Source organism: Phytophthora parasitica, assembly GCF_000247585.1.
Source record: "Phytophthora parasitica INRA-310 unplaced genomic scaffold supercont2.1, whole genome shotgun sequence".
In the NCBI taxonomy this organism is placed as follows: Eukaryota; Oomycota; class Peronosporomycetes; order Peronosporales; family Peronosporaceae; genus Phytophthora; species Phytophthora nicotianae.
The window spans coordinates 726,508-743,836 of record NW_008634126.1 but is presented as its reverse complement, the minus strand read 5'-3'; the positions used below and the strand labels follow the sequence as shown (position 1 = coordinate 743,836).

The 17,329-nt window shown below is 48.6% G+C and overlaps 9 protein-coding genes across 16 annotated transcripts; 4 read left to right on the top strand and 5 right to left on the bottom strand.

The window, feature by feature from the left end:
• Nucleotides 1-443: 443 nt before the first annotated feature.
• On the bottom strand, nt 444-2,042 carry PPTG_00179 (hypothetical protein). 4 transcript variants are annotated; one of them, XM_008891546.1, is made up of 5 exons: nt 1,810-2,042; nt 1,560-1,731; nt 1,291-1,495; nt 1,021-1,216; nt 444-923 (listed from the first exon to the last, which is right to left on the bottom strand). In XM_008891546.1, exons 1-5 carry the CDS (start codon nt 1,984-1,986, stop codon nt 846-848), a joined length of 828 nt encoding a protein of 275 aa, XP_008889794.1. In that variant the 5' UTR covers nt 1,987-2,042; the 3' UTR covers nt 444-845. The 4 variants fall into 4 exon arrangements, with proteins under 4 accessions (XP_008889794.1, XP_008889796.1, XP_008889797.1 ...); XM_008891548.1 differs by having other exon boundaries at nt 1,021-1,495; XM_008891549.1 differs by having other exon boundaries at nt 444-1,216.
• On the top strand, nt 1,778-5,414 carry PPTG_00178 (hypothetical protein). Its single transcript, XM_008891545.1, has 2 exons — nt 1,778-4,559; nt 4,622-5,414. The coding sequence occupies exons 1-2, from the start codon at nt 2,297-2,299 to the stop codon at nt 5,134-5,136; spliced, it is 2,778 nt and encodes a 925-aa protein (XP_008889793.1). The 5' UTR covers nt 1,778-2,296; the 3' UTR covers nt 5,137-5,414.
• Nucleotides 4,546-6,255, bottom strand: PPTG_00177 (hypothetical protein). Of its 3 annotated transcripts, XM_008891544.1 has the most exons (4): nt 5,709-6,003; nt 5,431-5,644; nt 5,172-5,362; nt 5,058-5,089 (listed from the first exon to the last, which is right to left on the bottom strand). In XM_008891544.1, exons 1-3 carry the CDS (start codon nt 6,001-6,003, stop codon nt 5,209-5,211), a joined length of 663 nt encoding a protein of 220 aa, XP_008889792.1. In that variant the 3' UTR covers nt 5,058-5,089; nt 5,172-5,208. The 3 variants fall into 3 exon arrangements, with proteins under 3 accessions (XP_008889790.1, XP_008889791.1, XP_008889792.1); XM_008891542.1 differs by having other exon boundaries at nt 4,546-5,362; nt 5,709-6,255; XM_008891543.1 differs by having other exon boundaries at nt 4,902-5,644; nt 5,709-6,174.
• A 134-nt stretch (nt 6,256-6,389) lies between these two features.
• On the top strand, nt 6,390-7,510 carry PPTG_00176 (hypothetical protein). Its single transcript, XM_008891541.1, has one exon. The coding sequence runs from the start codon at nt 6,969-6,971 to the stop codon at nt 7,338-7,340; it is 372 nt and encodes a 123-aa protein (XP_008889789.1). The 5' UTR covers nt 6,390-6,968; the 3' UTR covers nt 7,341-7,510.
• A 73-nt stretch (nt 7,511-7,583) lies between these two features.
• Nucleotides 7,584-9,016, top strand: PPTG_00175 (hypothetical protein). Its single transcript, XM_008891540.1, has 4 exons — nt 7,584-7,827; nt 7,905-8,151; nt 8,218-8,416; nt 8,481-9,016. The coding sequence occupies exons 1-4, from the start codon at nt 7,719-7,721 to the stop codon at nt 8,592-8,594; spliced, it is 669 nt and encodes a 222-aa protein (XP_008889788.1). The 5' UTR covers nt 7,584-7,718; the 3' UTR covers nt 8,595-9,016.
• On the bottom strand, nt 8,677-10,142 carry PPTG_00174 (hypothetical protein; the record flags this gene model as incomplete). 3 transcript variants are annotated; one of them, XM_008891537.1, is made up of 5 exons in its annotated part: nt 9,955-10,047; nt 9,844-9,888; nt 9,723-9,779; nt 9,585-9,642; nt 8,677-9,524 (listed from the first exon to the last, which is right to left on the bottom strand). In XM_008891537.1, exons 1-5 carry the CDS (start codon nt 10,045-10,047, stop codon nt 8,677-8,679), a joined length of 1,101 nt encoding a protein of 366 aa, XP_008889785.1. The 3 variants fall into 3 exon arrangements, with proteins under 3 accessions (XP_008889785.1, XP_008889786.1, XP_008889787.1); XM_008891538.1 differs by having other exon boundaries at nt 9,585-9,779; nt 9,955-10,142; XM_008891539.1 differs by having other exon boundaries at nt 9,585-9,779; nt 9,844-10,139.
• A 1,183-nt stretch (nt 10,143-11,325) lies between these two features.
• PPTG_00173 (hypothetical protein) lies at nt 11,326-12,293 on the top strand. Its single transcript, XM_008891536.1, has one exon. It carries the CDS (start codon nt 11,386-11,388, stop codon nt 11,839-11,841), a length of 456 nt encoding a protein of 151 aa, XP_008889784.1. The 5' UTR covers nt 11,326-11,385; the 3' UTR covers nt 11,842-12,293.
• A 697-nt stretch (nt 12,294-12,990) lies between these two features.
• Nucleotides 12,991-14,356, bottom strand: PPTG_00172 (hypothetical protein). The gene is made up of 2 exons (XM_008891535.1): nt 14,207-14,356; nt 12,991-14,149 (listed from the first exon to the last, which is right to left on the bottom strand). Exons 1-2 carry the CDS (start codon nt 14,307-14,309, stop codon nt 13,209-13,211), a joined length of 1,044 nt encoding a protein of 347 aa, XP_008889783.1. The 5' UTR covers nt 14,310-14,356; the 3' UTR covers nt 12,991-13,208.
• Nucleotides 14,357-14,697: 341 nt separating this feature from the next.
• Nucleotides 14,698-16,188, bottom strand: PPTG_00171 (hypothetical protein). The gene is made up of 2 exons (XM_008891534.1): nt 15,912-16,188; nt 14,698-15,828 (listed from the first exon to the last, which is right to left on the bottom strand). The coding sequence occupies exons 1-2, from the start codon at nt 16,128-16,130 to the stop codon at nt 15,151-15,153; spliced, it is 897 nt and encodes a 298-aa protein (XP_008889782.1). The 5' UTR covers nt 16,131-16,188; the 3' UTR covers nt 14,698-15,150.
• Between the last annotated feature and the right edge of the window lie 1,141 nt (nt 16,189-17,329).

Below are 17,329 nucleotides of genomic sequence, written 5' to 3'. Positions count from 1 at the left end.
TCAAAACGAAAGACAACTTCTCCTTGGTACGGCAATGTCGTCTTACATGTATGTCTTGTATAATAGAGATCATTGTTGAAAGAACACCTTAGATGCGTGTACTTACGCGTAGATGCATGCATCTTCCGCCGGCCATCTCGCTTACGGTACATGTACATGCATCTTCCTACTTTGAGCTGAGTCTGTAAAGGGTCCTTGCATACCCAATCTGAAGTTAATCCCATCTGTAAGCACTTCAAAGAGGTCGGGCAGTCGTTTTTCGCCTGTATTCCGCATGGTCGAGCTTATGAATGGCGCTGAAAATCGTTTTTTACAAACAGAGATCCTCAAATCACCTATCCAGTAGACAATTGTCAGATAGACGGCTCGCGCGAAATGTATGTCGAAACATGCATTATCCAGAAACAAGGAAAGGCACAGCGAGTCCTGCAAACAGAACACAACGTCATCAGAAGGCCTAGAATTGGATGATTAGATCATCAGCATGCTGTTTGGCTGCTGGTGGGTTTGCCATCACCAGCTTCTCGTTATTAATCCACCCGTGTTGATAGCATGGAAGGCAATACGTTTTTGAGAGGCGTGTCCTGATCACCGCATCACATGTACGTCATTAGCGCTGACGCGCTTGCGTCAGGTACATTGAGGAGTGATGGTCTGATTGCTGCCGTTATGTTTACCACACCAGTATCTTACGCACTCCTGGAACTCAAAAAAAGGAAGGTTTCCTTCAGCAACAAGTACTGCTATTGCCCTGGTTTTCCCGCAAGAGTAATTCCATTTAAAATCCCTTAGTACAAAACAAACGGATCAGAATCAGTATAGCGTGATACAATCGACATCATGTCCTAGCTCATCTTCGGTTTAAATGCCGTCGGCTTGCCCTCTTTCAGCTCCTGGAGCTTGAAAACAGTAATAAGGCCCTCCTAAATGCGTTACCAAATACAAGACGGTGAGAAATCCGTCAATAGAGCCTTGGCAGTTTCTACAAAGCTGTGATCAATAGAACCGCTGCGTCCTTACCCGGTCGAGCACCGTCTTCGTGACTTTTCCGTTCTCGTCAATTGGAGGTAAGCGCATGACTTCTTCGCCGTCCTGGAAAAGGACCAAGGTCGGCAATTGCCACGACGACGTGGACACATTGATCCGGTTCTCCACAGCCAGGTCCGACCACTTATTCACGTCAACCCGGCCGAATTGCAGCGTGCTCGAGGAATATCTGGCACACAACGCAAGGGTTCATCTATTGCTCTCGTCTTAAAGACCACGCAACTCCAGGTATCACAAACGAACCTGAGCGAGAGGTCAGCGAGCATGGGTTCGTGCTCCACGCAGGAGTCACTCCAGTCGGCGTAGTAGAAAACAAGCCATGAGTTAGGCGGGCCCTTCTTCTTGGATCCAGCAGGTTTTTTGACCAGCTTTTCCACAGCTGCAGGGTCCAGCTCAGCTATCTTGGATGGACCTTCGTATCTGGGTTGTCCCACCGCCGCGAACAGCACTTCACAACAAATGACGTTAGCATTATCCCCATTCAAGCATTTCTCCAGCTTCGACATTATTACCTAAACAGACGACCGCGTACCACCCGAACAGGGTGATGTCCAAGTAGTAAAGTGACGCCAGGACAGCAATCTTGCCGTACATGAAGAAGAGCGCGATGACGCCGTCTGCTGTTGCCTTTTTGCGATAATTCAGCAGCCACGAACCTAGCGCTAGCAAGAAAATTTCTTGCTCCTACATGATAAATTTCAGTAATTAACGAATAAAAATACTCAAACAAGCAATGCTGAAAGACGCTAAATGAGGCTGTACCAGTGGTAAGTTGAGGAAGTTTTCTCTCTCCAGCAGCGCTTCACTGCTGCGTTGATAGCGGATTGGAACATACATGAGCAGTGCAATGGCATTGCAAACGTAGTAAGGGGCCAAGAATCGCATCCGCATCCGCATGGTGCCAGCCTCCGGCGAGTCTGGAGCTGTACGTGGCGCCATCCTCAAGATTCGAAGTGGAGCATACAATTTTATCGGTACCACAAATACGGTACACATAAATTCCTGCGACGTGTGAGCAAACCTGCGGCATAGACTTCGTTGACACCATGCATGGGATGTCCCGACAACCCAGAGCGTCATACAGCCCTCAGCTGTGGTGAATCCGTTATTCGGTGCTCGAGAATACACGTAGCTCGTTCTCATCTCGTATTGTGCCGACAAGCAAACCACTTCGAAATAGTCCGCTATTCCTGTCCGACACTTTTTGTTTTCCACCCCACATCGCGGGTAACCAGCTTGGCTCAAGACAATGGACCTGGCCGTTCGTGCGTGTGTCGAAGCCGACGAAGCGGCGGTGGAATTGCTGCCTGCACCGGAGTCAAGTACGCGACGCAAGTTGTTCGGACTCACCCATGCTGGCGCCTTGATTGAGACGTCACAAGTCACACTTTGTGCCGAGGTCAAAGATGCTGCTACCTCGAGTGAAGGAAATGCAGCTACGAGTCATGCAACGCTGGCAGGTTTCGCATCGTTCGACGACCAGATCCCTGCAGCTCTAGCACGTTGGCCTGAAGTGCGCGACTATTTGAAAAAGAGGCTTCTATTTGGTAAACCTCAAGGCTGTCTATTGCTCGTGGCGTTCCGTTATGACCCGGCAGTGGCTAGTGAGCGGAAGGTGCTTCCGGCTCTGCTGCATCAATTATTCACTATTCGGCCGGAACTTGGTGGAGTCGTTCTGGCAGCGCATATCGGTGTGGACTTGGAGGAGCTCGGGGTGTTGTCGCAGATTTTTTCGTGCTACGAGGCTGTGGGGCTTAGTACTGGTGGACTACTCATGTTCTACCGTGCCGTTCGCACGGACTACACTCCCAGTGTTTTCGTACGACAAGCATTGTCTACTGATGCGGAGATTGATCGACTCCAGGCGATGGTGAAGACGAACGAAGAGGCTAAACGACATGCAGTTCACACTTGGTTCGATGTTGCCACAGATCCAACTCGTGTACTATCAAACCAGGACGAACACCGAGCGTGCTTCGTTGCGCAATGTGTTGACACGCAGCAGCCATGCGGCTTGTTGGCCTGTACAGACTCCATCGACACGGATCAGGTGGATAATTATGCTCGACTGTTCTCGGACATGTATCGCAAGGCAAATCTAATACACGACGATCCCCAACCTTCGAGCCCTGAACCTTCGAATCCTGCGACGTCAGCCCCTCCAGGCGCTAGAATATCGATCGCTCCTGCTCCATCTCCAGCTCCTACGAGGAATCTCGCTCGGTCTTCTGGTGGACCGCCCAATATCATCGTTCTTGGTCCCACAGGAGCTGGCAAAAGCACTCAAAGCACGAGGCTGGCTCGAGAGTTTGGCGTTGTATACGTCTGTACTGGAGACTTGCTCCGTGAAGCAGCGAATGACCCAACTAATCAACATGCTGACCTTTCCCGGTTTATCAGCGCTGGAGACCTAGTTCCAGACGACGTAGTCAAAGATATCGTGTTGAATCGGCTCACTCAACCAGACTGCAAGACTCGTGGCTGGTTACTTGAAGGGTATCCTCGCACAGACACTCAAGCGCGTGTACTGTTGAGTCAAGGTGCGAAGCCCGATCTTGTAGCCATTCTGGAGCTCTCAGATGACGATGCAAGTCAGCGTGATGGTGTCGGAGCCAGGGAAGCTCCAGTTGGCCGAAGACTCGCAGTCTATCGAGAGCACCGTGAGGCAGTACAGCAGAACTTCGTCAAGATCTCCACCATTATCCACGTTGACGCCGCTAAATCCCGCGACGCGACTACAAAGAAACTGGTGCATGAGATCCACCGAGCTCGAGGATCTCGAGGACCCCTTCGAGTCAGAAACCCTCCACGGTTAATCATCACGGGCGCTCCAGCGAGTGGCAAGGGCACTCAATGTGAACTTCTGGTGCGTGCCTTGCACGTCGTACACTTGTCCACTGGCGATATGCTTCGTCAAGCCATTCGTGACTGCACATCGCTGGGTAACCAAGCACAAAGCTACATGGATAACGGTCAACTGGTTCCAGATGAGCTCATTGTTAATGTGGTGCTGGAGCGTCTGGCACAACCAGATTGCAAGACTCAAGGCTGGCTGCTAGACGGATTCCCACGCACGGAAGCTCAAGCTCAAGCGCTACTGGCCGCACGGATCATCCCCGACTGTGTGTTGGCCCTTGACGTTCCAGACGACGAAGTGGTGAAGCGCATCGCTGGTCGACGTCTCGACCCGCAGACCGGCAAAACGTACCACATGGAATTCAACCCTCCACCGTCGGATGTGGCTGAGCGAGTCATTCAACGCACAGACGACACAGAGGAGACTGTGCGGACTCGACTGGAGCAATTCCATGCTCACAGTAAGGCCGTTGTCTCGACATTGGGAGGCGTGTGTGAGCTGATCCAGGCGGACGGAACGCGCTCCGTGGACCAGGTAGCTGAGCAACTGCTGGGCGGGGCGGAGCGCTGCTTGCTCCGCAACAATGCGGCGATTATCTCGCTCTTCAGTATGAACGCCATGTACCAGACGCGTGCCCCATTGTTCCTCGCTAATGGTACGTTTCTGAGTCATGGAGTTCTAAAATTTAGAGCTTCTAAATGTTGTTTTGTGATTTAGTCTTTGAGCACTTCAAGGACAAGGATTGTGTGCTGCTCTGTCTACCCGAGAGCTGCCGCAGACCGGCAATTACCAGCGGCTTCCGCTCTGTGCGTGGAGATCCGTCAGTCTCGACGATTGCTCGGTTGAAGCAGCAAGACGAGGACAAAGCTGCTTCGAATCATAAGGCAAAGCACGTCAAGCACGACAAACACAAGCTCTCGGTGTTGTACGCTTTCCATCGCGACGAACTGCCGTTCCTCGCCAACTTCACGCTCGACCTCAGTTCGAACGATGAGATCCAACACGCTGAGCCAGTGGTCGTCAAAGGCAAGGGCGTCAAAGGCTTCGGTCTCACGGTCAAGTCCTGGACGCACAAGTGCTTCGAGTTGCTGCGTTTCGGTGGCAGAAAGGAGAAGAAAGTGAAGCCTCAACAAGCGGAAAAGCGTCTGAGAGCTGCCAGTTTAGAGACCGGGAAGACCGGGAGCGCTGAACCCTCCGATGGCCACGCAGACGATCGAAACACGATTTATTAGTGATAATGACAGCAATGTGGTTCGACCATTCTTACCAAATTCCTAATTCTTAATGGAGGGTGGTAAGGTAGCTTAAGCCAACATTTCGTATTGGTACTGTCGACGAAGCCTCGCGTTGTGCAGTGTTGTACTGTAGCGTTGGCGTAGAGCTTCCACCAAGCACAAGGCCAGCAACGCATACGCCGGATAGAACTTGTGACGTTCATACTGTGCCAATTCATCTCCACTTTCCAGTAAATACAAGTAAGAAACTATTAGCAGTCTTACAACGATATCGGTAGGCAATAGACCTACCTGAGCTTGAGTTCGTTGCTGTGTTCACGCAAGAATCTGCTGATAGTTCCTCCTTGAGTGAAGATGACGACGGCCAGACCAAGTTCAGCGAGCGAAATCCATAGCAACACATCAGATGACAGCGCCATGCAGCCCGAGCAACTTCGGAATGCCAGTCCGAAGCCACTCATAAGTGATGCGACCACTAGAACGCTGCCAATTGCCAGCAAGGGGACTACGATACATTCGGTGAGACTGAGACTTCCAAGATATTGAATGTTCTTCCAACAGCGACGCACCATAGAGCCACAACGGAGCGAAGTGGTTTGTGCCGATGTAGAGACTGTAGACGCACAGTGCGATGCCTGCAACCAGGTCTACGGCGTTGAAGATGAAGAGCCCAGCACTTGCCAGAAATTCCGAGCACGAGCCCATGGTGTCACTGAGTCGGTTTGATATCAAGGAATGATGCACATTGTAATGCACGAACGTTCGGTGACAGAAGCTAATTTCATTTTTTTTTTTTTTTTTCATTTCAAGTTGAAGCCATTTGTAGTTGTCTGCATACTGTATGTTCAAAAAGACGTCAAGCATAGAGATGCCGTCGAGTACAATGTGCAACACGTACAATGTGCAACACACTAGGTATTAGTGTAGTTGATACCGTTTCGACTAGCTCACACGGACTGAGGGTAGTCCAGCGGAAGATCAACAATCAATGTTTCACGTGTGTCCCAACGCTGACTAGGATACATAGGAGACGACATGTCTACGACGAAAGCGCGACTATGATTTATGCTTGCTGTGCGCGCTCCATTCTCCTGTGTTCTGCTACGGGCTTCCATTTTTGCCAACCCTCTAGAACTGGCAGAGATTGGTGTCTGAAAATGCGGCACCTCACGAAGGAATCGAGCAGTAAATCATGACCATCGACTCACTAGCATGACACGCAGCTAAAGTTCCATTCATCGATCGATTATTTTTCATGTACTTGACGCAACGTTTGCCGAGTTGAACTCAATGAGTCAATGAGTTCAGCTTCAAGTCATTTACAGCCGGGAACCTTCGGGCCGGACGGCGTCGGGATCATCCTGTGTGTGTGGATTGTAGAAAAACCTTCTCTCATCGTAGCACTGGCCATCGCTGACCCGCGTTTCGTCTCGATCAATTGACTAGATGGGTTGTTATGTTGGCTATCCCGTCAGAATGCACTTGCTGACGCTGTGTCCCCACACTCTTGTTAGCAGCTTCCAGACCTGGCCTCGAATGCAATGAGTCGAGCGTGAAAAATTGCAGTCGAAGCCGCGCAATGGGCATTCTCAGAAGTGTTGACTTCGTCTCATTTTCAAGAAAAAATCCCACCGCCTTTCGCACGGAGTAACGCTGGCAGCCAGGCTTGATGTGGCCACTTGGTGGCCAGTCTGGCCACTCTCCAGTGGCTCTGGAGACTCTCCAGCACGGTAGCCACCGCCGCAGCCCGCTTGTGCACCCGACCTAATCGGCTCATTTTCGGATTCGACAGCTAAAGACCCAGTTCCTCGCTAAACCCCTTAGTTATCATGGCTGGCACCACTACAACAAGTCTAAAGACCTCCAAGATGGGCCCTCGACGACGCTCACGATCTGAAGGGTGCACCAACGCTGCCGAGGAGCTTCAAGCGTCGCTCGCCCGTTTCTCTATGACGGAGCTGTACGTACGAACGTCCGACGGTGTGGTCTTCCAGGACGAGGAATTCCAGCGCGAGATTGTCGCTAAGGCCGAGCGACTGGTTGAGACCGCTTTGAGCCCCGAAAGCTCGGAGCGAAACGCGCTGATCGCTAAGAAGGCGCTCAAGTACCGCGAAATGCGCTCTCGACGACCAAACGGTGCAACGCGATCCCCGGTAGTTCCACTGCGAATGCAGAGCTGCCCCATTTCGACTGGACCATAGAGAACCAAACGACAAGGAACACGATGGCGATGGAAATATCGCCAATTCTTCTCAAACTATAGACGCCTACATCACCAGAGTAAAATATTTTAAGTAACAAGTTTTTTTTTTAGTTTTGAACAATCGATAAACATTTCAAAAGTGTTATTAAACTTGTTGAACAAGCACAAGACATACATGTACTGTTTTAAGTTTCAACAGTATGTGACTTGGAGCAGTGGATGTTCACTCAGTCTTCGATCCTTCCATTTCCTCACCAGTTAATCCGAAAACGGCGACAAGAGCAACCACTTCAACTTGCTTTTTTGCTCTACAAAGCACATAACAGTTGAAGAGCACATTTACGCTGACAGTAAATTCGGCTTGCAGCGAAGAACAATGTGCGGCGACTCGTGCAGTGAGTGCTGCTCCGGCAGCGCGCTCTTCGTCTTCAATGGCGTGGACCTGCTGTTCGGTGTGGCACTCACCGTCTACAGCCTCTACATCGGTACTGCAGATTTCATTTTCTGATATCAGGATTCTCTTTGTTAATTATTCTTTTCAATTCAACTTAACCGACTACAGGGTTAAACCACTATGCTCCTGAATGGCTTTACGGGCCAATTCTGGCCGTGGGGGCTCTGCTCATTCTGTCGGCGCTAATGAGCTGGTGTGGAGCATCTAATCGGAGCTGCTCGGTGTGTCTCTCGTGCTCGTCATACCTGCTTATCCTCCTCGCATTGGCCGAACTGGTGCTGGCTGTGGTGATCCTGACCCAAGGATCCACTATTGATCGATTCCTGCGGGAACATCAACAAGAACTCAAGATCACGTACGTAAAAGTGGTTTTTTTGGACGTTTGTGAGTATTTATGTGAACTTATTTGATTTTTTTTTAGAGATGAGCAATTGCGTCGACTTGAAGAGGACAAATTCATTCCGGCTTACGGACTGTTGACGCTGTTCGTAATGGAAGTACTGAGATTCTGCTGTAGTAGTGAACTCCATCGTGCACGGCGTCACAGAAAATACCACTACCAACAGTTAAATACACTTCGGGATTTGGACGAGGAGTTGCTGGCGGTCAAGAAGGAGAAGGTGGGAGACTTTGTGAACTTTTGGTACTTACATCCCATACTAACTTTATTATTTGTTGGTACAGGACATTTCAAGCAAATACGCGTCACTCAAGGACAAGTACAAAAAGAAATACGTGACTCCCGAGGCTGTACCCGTGAACGAGAATTCGAGGGAGGCCGACCCGTTTTACGTGTGAAGCTGGAAGATAGGTGATCTTTCAAGATGAAAAAGGTCTATATTATTTGTATAGGATAGTATATAAGACGGCGTCAGCCTCACTACAGCGAGACTTTGAGCCGATGTGCGATCGATCTAAGCGCGAGATGAAGCTCGTCGTATCGTTGATCACATTCAATGGAGCTCGTAGCCATTTGCTGAACAACCTGATCGAATTTCTCTTGTTGGTCGGCTTCAATAGCTTTCACCTCGTTACTCAACGCTCGGACCTCTCGCGAACAGATCTCCATGCCTTCATCGACTGCACATCGGATACGAGTATGATTTTTCAGTAGATTGTCAACCGCATTTTTTGTACGATGTTCTTGTGATGCAACAGCATCGGATAGTGTATCCAATCGTTGAGAAAGCTGCGTTTTGTCCAGTTTTCCTTGTCGGTCAAAAGTTTCTTGTAGTGTCTTGAGTTGGCCTAACCACTGAGATTGTTGCTTCGATACTAAGCCTCGAAGTGTCGAATATTCTGTCGCTAGTACTTGAACATCACTCGCAACTGACGTGGTAATTCCAGTTGTATGCTCTTTAAGAGCGAAGAGCTCCACTTGGAGTTGGCTACTCTCTTCTTTGAGTCGCTTTAGAGCGTCCACCGCATCTTCTTGTGAGAGCTGTAGGGTTTTCTGCAAATGTGCAGCCTCTCGCTCTCGTGTCATGAGATCTTCCGAGGCATTTTTCACATGAGCTAGCTCCGATTGGGTCTCGTAAATAGCCAACTCGATCTTAGAGCAGGTTTCTTGGATAGTGAGAAAGCGCCGTTCCGATGTTTCCTGAAGTTGTCGGCGCTTGCCATCCATACGAGGCACTTGAGACTCCAGCAATCCTATAGAATGCTCCAGTTTAGCTACCCGATCCTGCAATTGCGAGGTAGTGGTCGCAATCTGCTTCTGTATTTCCTCTGAATTAAAAAACAAAAATGAGAAGAAGAAAATTTAAAGTATATCGGGTGTATACACACCGACTTCACATGTGACGACGTCAGACAGTGAATTGAAGGCGTCGTGCAGCATATCTACCTAATAAAAGCATACAAGGCGATATGTAGTTAACAAATTGTATCTAATCCATGACATCACGAAAAATCGATGATCATCACCTTGCCTACTAGTTCCTGTAGCGCTTCATCTCGTTGTGTCACTTCTCGGCTTTGAACCTGTACGCAAGCAGCGCTTCAGCGTGTGATAAATTAACGATCAATTCTACTTAACCTGCCATACCTCGAGGTTGTTCTTGAGCTCTTCAACATATGATTCCAAAGCATTCTAAACAAGAAGAAGAAAATGATCAAACTAATAATTACCACAAAGGTGATCACAAAGAATACGCACCGTCTTCTTGGTTAGTGATACGGCGGATAGGGACTTGGTGGTTGTGGCCACCGCCGCCTTGGAGCTCTCCGTAGGCCGACGCAGTGCCACCATGGACGGTCCCGCAGCTGAGCAGAGCTGGCCACTAGGCGGTATTCACCATGTCCGTTATCATCCGTTATTTCTCACAAAAACTGGCGATTGCGACGAGTGAATTGCATTGTGAAACCTGCGATGCACTCGACTTGGCCTTGGATCGCTGGCCTTTTCTGCCGCTTTTTGAGGCTCACCTGGATTCTGCAGAAGTATTGAGCCGTCGTGACTCGTGCATCCATAATTTCAACGATATTAACGTATAGTACACTCAAAGAGTCTTTATTGCAGGCCCAGACAAGCTTCTAGATGAAGCTCATGTTGCTTCATGTTGTCTAGTCTTAGGGAAAAGCGGAAATATGTGCTCCAGTCATCCGTGTCTGTCCTTGCGGCTTTCCGCCGTGCGTAAGACCGATACCTAAGGAGGTTTCGAAATTATTGTGGCGACTCAGCCCGGTTCGTCGAGTTTTGTTCCAGATAAATGCAATTAACTTCATCATGAAGCCGCCTATTTTCGAATCTCCAACGGCGCCAGAAAAGACTGCAATTTACTGTTTGTACAGAACAGGAGTTCGTACAAAGCACCTGCGTTAGCGGTAACTTCTCCGTTAACACCTTTTACGTCGCGAATTAGCAGTCTCATTCGAGTCTGCAATGGGCATCTCCGGACAGAGCCCACCAGATTCACTACAACGATGGAAAAACGCATCGGCTCAGCAAGTAGAACGAATTAGTGCATTTATGCCAGAAGAACACAGCTGCGGGCGCGCACGGTAAAAAATACCATACCCATACTGAACTTGGAAATCGTGGTTGAAGTGTGTGCATGGCTATGCAAAGATCGGAGACAAAGCTGTCTGCTGCAAAGTAATTGTTGTGGGAATTGACCAATAGAATCCATTAAAAGCTTTAAGATGCTAAATTTTAGACCAATCAAAGAATCTACACTAACGTAGAGTCCTGAAGTCAGCTAATCGTAGGAAATCATTTAGCGCAAAACGCACAGTTGTTGAACACCATTGTCACTAAGGAGTTGACGGCTTTGCCTAAATCAGTCGGAGCCGCTAACTGTTTCCGCCTGTGGAGCCCAGTGACTGGACTGCGAGATGCGATGCTGCCAAAGACTCACCGAGTCGCCAGTTCCTCACGCCATCGTATATGTAATCCTCCTGTGTTTTCATAAACGCACAATTTAGCCCTGCGAAGTTGCAAAGGAAGTGGCTAAGTTTAATAGTCATCGCAGGGCGGAATTATCTAAAAAAAAAAAAAAAAAAACTTCCAAAAATCGCGTTGGGATGAGTCGTCGGCGGAAATTTCCACCAGTGACATACCAAGCTACGATGGACTCGACTCGGCCGAATGGACCCTACTGGTCCCCCCCATTCAGAGATTTGCTCGGTCCGTAACAAGTTCCTCTCAATCACCATGACGTCGATCTCGCCACCACGCCGTTCGATGTCAGAGAGCTACAAGCACCACTATTTGGCCACTTTGGAAGAGGATGAGGAGAACCCAGCCTGCTCTGTGCCGCTGCCCAATGAACCTGTGGACGACCACCATCCTCTCATGCTGGCTGTAGACCACACTGGCGAGCCCTTGTTGGCGCTACAGCATCGTTCCAAGTCTGAGAGCTTCATCTGCACGGCCCAAGGTATTGTGTTCGAGGACGCCAGGAGCGAATACAGCTCCAAGCTCAGTAACCTCGAGGCTCTAGCCGCTAACAACAACGCTCTGGGTACTCGGAGCAACGTGCTGTTGGCCAAGAAGGCGCTTCGGTATCGGAAGGGCGTTGGACGCCGCCGGAACATGGAGTAACTTGACTGCAAGTCATCTCGAAGGCCTCGCGTTGCCAGATGGTCGCCTGCGATATTAGACGCTGCGTGGCAGGTGACCTGGACGCGAAATGATGAGTCACCCTCTTGTTGTGACGCGGAGGCACGTCGAGAGAGGACGGGGGCTGTGGCTGCAGATGAAGCGGCTGCACCTCAATTATTATCAGAGTTGTATATTACCCTTCGAGTGTGAAGGTGACCCCGCACTGAGTGAGGGATGTATGTCCCATGTTGTAGTGAAATAGCCGTTGAAATCAAATCGCAGCGATTTGTGCGATATATTTACATGTACAAGTGTGCCTTATTAACTTTATAGCTGCTTGAAAGAGGAAAGACCAATGCTGGTAAAGAGAGAAAACCAACTCACTATGCGTCAGTGACACAAACAGCAGAGAAAGGAGGGGGGATGGCATAATAAAATACGCTTTTTACCAATGATTACAATCTGATAACTATTAGAGAGAGGCTCTGTAGTACTGATTTAAGTGAGGGCACAATCAAGGATGCCCACAATACGATAAACATCTACTTCAAAGTATTTTAGCTTGGAATAGGAATACAGAACGCGAGGCATTCCAGCACAGAAGCAAAAAAAAAAAAAAATAATGCAATAATCTCTAGTTCTGTTCCGCAGCCTCGTTATGGCGTTCGTCTTAAAAGGAAGTACCATTATTGTATCGCTCGTGCTGCGCTGCAAGAAGGACATCTTCATCACGATGGAAAGTATGTATACGCACGATAACTGAAATTGCTAACCGAAATAAAATAAATGACATATACTGTACATGCATCTCACTTACAAGAAAGACAAGATATATGATAGATTTCACACGAATATAAACTTCAGATGCACTAAAATTATTTTGTTTTTGCGAGAATATCTATTTCTGATAGATTTAACAATATGATTGCAATAGTATAGCGCCTGGACTTCAGGGCGCTAGCCCATGTGCTTCCAGAGTTTGAGCTACAGCTTATTAGTCAATTCTAATTATAATAGCATCTAGCCAATAGTATCATAACCCTCGCATTTTACGCAGTCAACTAACCTGATTCAGATTTATTTTTTCTAGGCCAATATGGCAATCAAACTCTAGATACAGATCCTCAAAAGCTGTACTCTTTGTTGACTACAGCATGAGATAGGCAAGGAAGATAAAATCATGGCGGATGGAATAACATTGAAGACAACCGCGAATGAGTTATACCCGCTTTGTTGACATGTTGTTCTCGACTAGAGTTTCTAGTTAGATACCTGACTGATATTCTGTTTGGTGACTCACTACGGAACTTGGAGGCATTACGGAAATTAATGCTGCAGATTTCATTCAACACCGTCCTCTCAGCGGATTAATCTATCATCGACGTGTGTTGCGTATTCTTCAATGCTTCTTGCAGACTCGGCAGAGTTGCATAGTAAGGCGTGTGTCTTGGAGCGGGGTATTCGTTGGCGTCGTTCAAGATCATCATCAGCAACTCGTCTCCTCTTCGATACGTTTTTGGTGAAGCCTTTTCCAAGTGCACGTGGGCGGAACAGAAGTGCTTTGACTTTCGACAGCGCATACAGCTCTCCACTTCACAACGGCGTCCGCCACCATGCGACCAGCAAAACACGCTGCGGCTCTGAGCGCTCTTCGAGCAGCCCATATAATGGCAACGACGACCGCCACCATGTCCACGGCACAAACCATGACTCACTGAGATGTTATCACACCCAATAACGTTGCAGTGTTTGACACTTCGAGCACAGTGTTTGCCACCGCGACGATATCTTGTGCGGGCAACTGGTTGTTCAGGTGGATGATGATAAGCCCGTTGACTTGATACCTGGGCATCACCAACATAAGCGCTCACACGGCGTGGTGGCGGACAAAGCGAGTTGAAGAGAGCAGCGATCGATGAATCTGGGCCTTCATGGCGTGAGTCGTTGATGTATTTTACCACCAATGACAACGCACGGATAACGTCTGGCTGCTGTGCTAGAGGCTGCGTTTGGGTCGTCATACCGGAGGACACGAGCTCCTCCAGTTTTCTTGCGAGATGATGGTGCCGCGGTAGAATGATAGACGTTGCATGATCACCACTGCCACAGTGGATAGAGATCGTAATCGCATCGCTGGGATTCGGCATTACGGAAGCGCAGAGCGAAGCGTTTCTAGGCATATCTGCTTGGTTGTTTGCCTTGTTGTGCTGATCGAAGTAATCTCCAAATGATTCAGGAGATCTTTCGAGCAAAAAAGCATGAATCATTGGTCCGAGATCGTCATGGTGAGTACATTGTCGGCCGTAAACTGTTTACTTAAGTATCAGTCAGTCATACACTGCTCGTGTTGCGATTCGCAACTTACATTGGCAGATAGGCCAGCAGTACCAGTTGTTAACTACGAAAACTTTACAATGGGGTCGACGATGCAGCGCGATCGTATCGACTCCGAAATGACACTCATCCATCACGCTTTGCGCATCTGAGCCAGGCGTCGTATGCTGCGACGAACCAAGTTGGTACTACCAACTCGCAAGATTTTTGATGGTTCAATGAGGGCAAGCGAAAACAGCGCGTTCATTTGCGTTGAGATCTTAGGCGGGAAGCTCTCCGGTGGTCTTGACGACTATACTTGCGCAGTTTTTTGCTTTCTGAAGTCAGCGTGATGATCACAATAGCGGATTTCATACATGTATTTGTCGTGCACTGCTGCACTGCTTCACATGCATAGTCATTGACGTTGCTTGGGGGACGTTTTGCGTGGCTGAAGAGGAGGGGGCAGTGGCGGCGGTAAGGATCCGATTGTGTTTTCTTATTCCGGTAGTTCTACCGTAGAGCAGCAGTGATTACTGTGAGGTTTGGCAAAGAACTTACTCGCCCCAAGGAAACGGGAGACTTTGGTTGACTTGTTCTTTGTATGGTCCAAGCTGATGAAAAGTAGAGAAAAATGTATGGTCGTGAATCTACCACCAAGAAAAAGTAGCAGCTCCATAGACCACCACCAGCAGCAGCCATCGCCGAGTCGATGACAGCGACCCTTACTGGGGGCCTGCCAATGTGATTTTTCAGTTTCTTTACTGATCGTAACTCCAGAATACTCGAATTTTTTGCTTAGCTTGAAACCCACGAGTACTTAAAAGCTCTAAGTTAGAACTGCATTGGTATTGGCGAGCTTCATTAGCCGCAACATACATCGGTTCTAGATTAATGTACTTCTTTGTCCCACAAGTAATAAGCACGCTATATCCGCCACCTTCAACGACAAGTTGCTTCCGAATGCCCACAACGATTCTGTCACGTAAAGCAAATCTATTCCAAATTATGCATCATTTTCTTGTTCACCATGTCATTCCCATTCCTCGTGGCTTCTTCTCCCATAGATACCGAGTTCAATCCTCTGCACGGAATCGCAAAACTCAACGGCGATGGATCATTCGGCCGAGCTGTAATCCTCTCTCTTGAGTACTGCGCGTAAAATGCTCGACGAGCACCATCCGACTCATTACTTGAGGAAAAGTGCCACACATTTGACAAGAAGAACAGCACATCTCCTGCCTTCGCTGTCATCGGTTCACTTGCATGACGCTTTAAACTCTCCTCATCCGACCCAGATAGCTCATCCAGTGGCACGAACTGCAGTGCACCATTAACTTCAGTCACATCGTCCAAGGCACACCAGGCCGATATGTACGCTGGGATCTCGTCCCGATGCACGCACATGGCGAGTTGCTCGTCGTCGTCTCGATGCCAACGAAACTCCACGTGGCTTCTCGGAGGCTTCACCACGTAGTGTTCGTTGAAGAAAAACATGTCCGTCCCCGTCTCAGCCTTTTCATAACTTTTCATCAGCTGTCCAGCAATTGCTGGTAGCTTTTCAAAGAGTAGCAACTCGAATATCTCCGTATCAACGGTATTGCTCTTTAACTGTTTGGTGCGAGTTTGCAGGTAACAACTAGAGCGTACTCGCGCCAGGTCGGAATCGTGCATCTAGAGAACATTTTTATTTATCGTCGTTAGTCATAATTAAATAATAATACGACTTGCAAGAACAAGTCAATGTAAAAATGTACCGGACACTGTGCCATGCCGTCCAGAACGCATCCTTGAGCGGCGATGGACTCGGTGGATTCACGAGCGTAGAGCTCGCTACACTCGGACTGCAGCACGCGCAGTTCTGAAAGTGACAGAAGGTTCGGGATGCAGACCCAGCCGCGAGTGGCAAATGTGTTACGTGGAGGGGGGACGTGGATTGATGGAGGTGAGTGCGAACGAGCGCGTTTGGTCGCCATAATTTTGCTCTTCGCTTTGATTGACTGTACAATTATTGCACAATTCGTTCTGTGCTCCTAAAGTGTCAAATCAATTTGGAAGAATATTTGATTTGACTTCCAAATACTTAAATAAAAGGATGATATTGAAGCTGATGATCTGCTACAATTTCTAGTAAACCGAGATAGCTGAAAGCATGCGTCGCGTCTGGCAACGTAATCCGATGCTGTTGGCAAGTTGCCAATGGCAACACATTCAGTCGCATGCGAAATACTAGTACCGTAGTTTATTTTTCTTGCAGCGAGGATGATGATGGCCTCTTCTTTTTTTTTACCGTCGGACATGAATGCGTCCGCGTCACAATACCTGTGTGGTTGGCCGTGCACCGATCCACGACAAAGACTAAATCTGGGGTGATCGTAGCGCTTCTCCTGCGCCAACTGCTGACTCCGCCATCACGATCGTGCTGTTGTCGAACTGTGCCAGCATACAACGAGCTGCTGGCATCATGATGCGATTACATGTATTAACGCTGGTTTCACTACATGTACACTACAAGCCTGCGTTAAAAAGCTTAGGATGTGTTGTCATCTTCTCGTCAAGCACGCAGTCGTTTCAAACTCAAATGAAGACATTTTGTACAAGTTAAGTTGCTTCAAGAGTCGCATTTAAGCTCGATCTGTTGCATATCCTGGCAAGCAGTAGATCGGCGGTGAATGCGTCGCTCGACGCATAGAGCTTGCAGAGAGAGAGAGAGAGAGAGAGAGAGAGAGAGAGAGAGAGAGAGAGAGAGAGAGAGAGAGAGAGAGAGAGAGGCAAGCAAACTATGATGATAAGAACGAGTCATGGTGGAAGGTGGAGTATGACTATTCGTATGAAGGTTAACATCCCAATCGACAGATCCTCCTCTCTCAGCATATCCAAGCAAGCAGAGCGTGCGTTCCGGAGGGGAAGGGTGCACTGCAGTGTTCTGGAGTCCCGGCGAGGGGAATGAGATCAAAGTGAATCAAAAACGAACTAAAGACGAATGTACCGGCTCACAATCGACTAACAGTGCCCCGGCTCAAAAAGCAAGTTTAATTGCAAGGGGAGATTATGGACTACGATTACTACACGATATCCGTTAATGGTATCCGCTAGATGTAGCGCATAGGCGACAACGGGAGCTCGAGAACTACGGGGTGCGGGTTTTGTAGAAGCGGGCTGCAAAACGAATGGT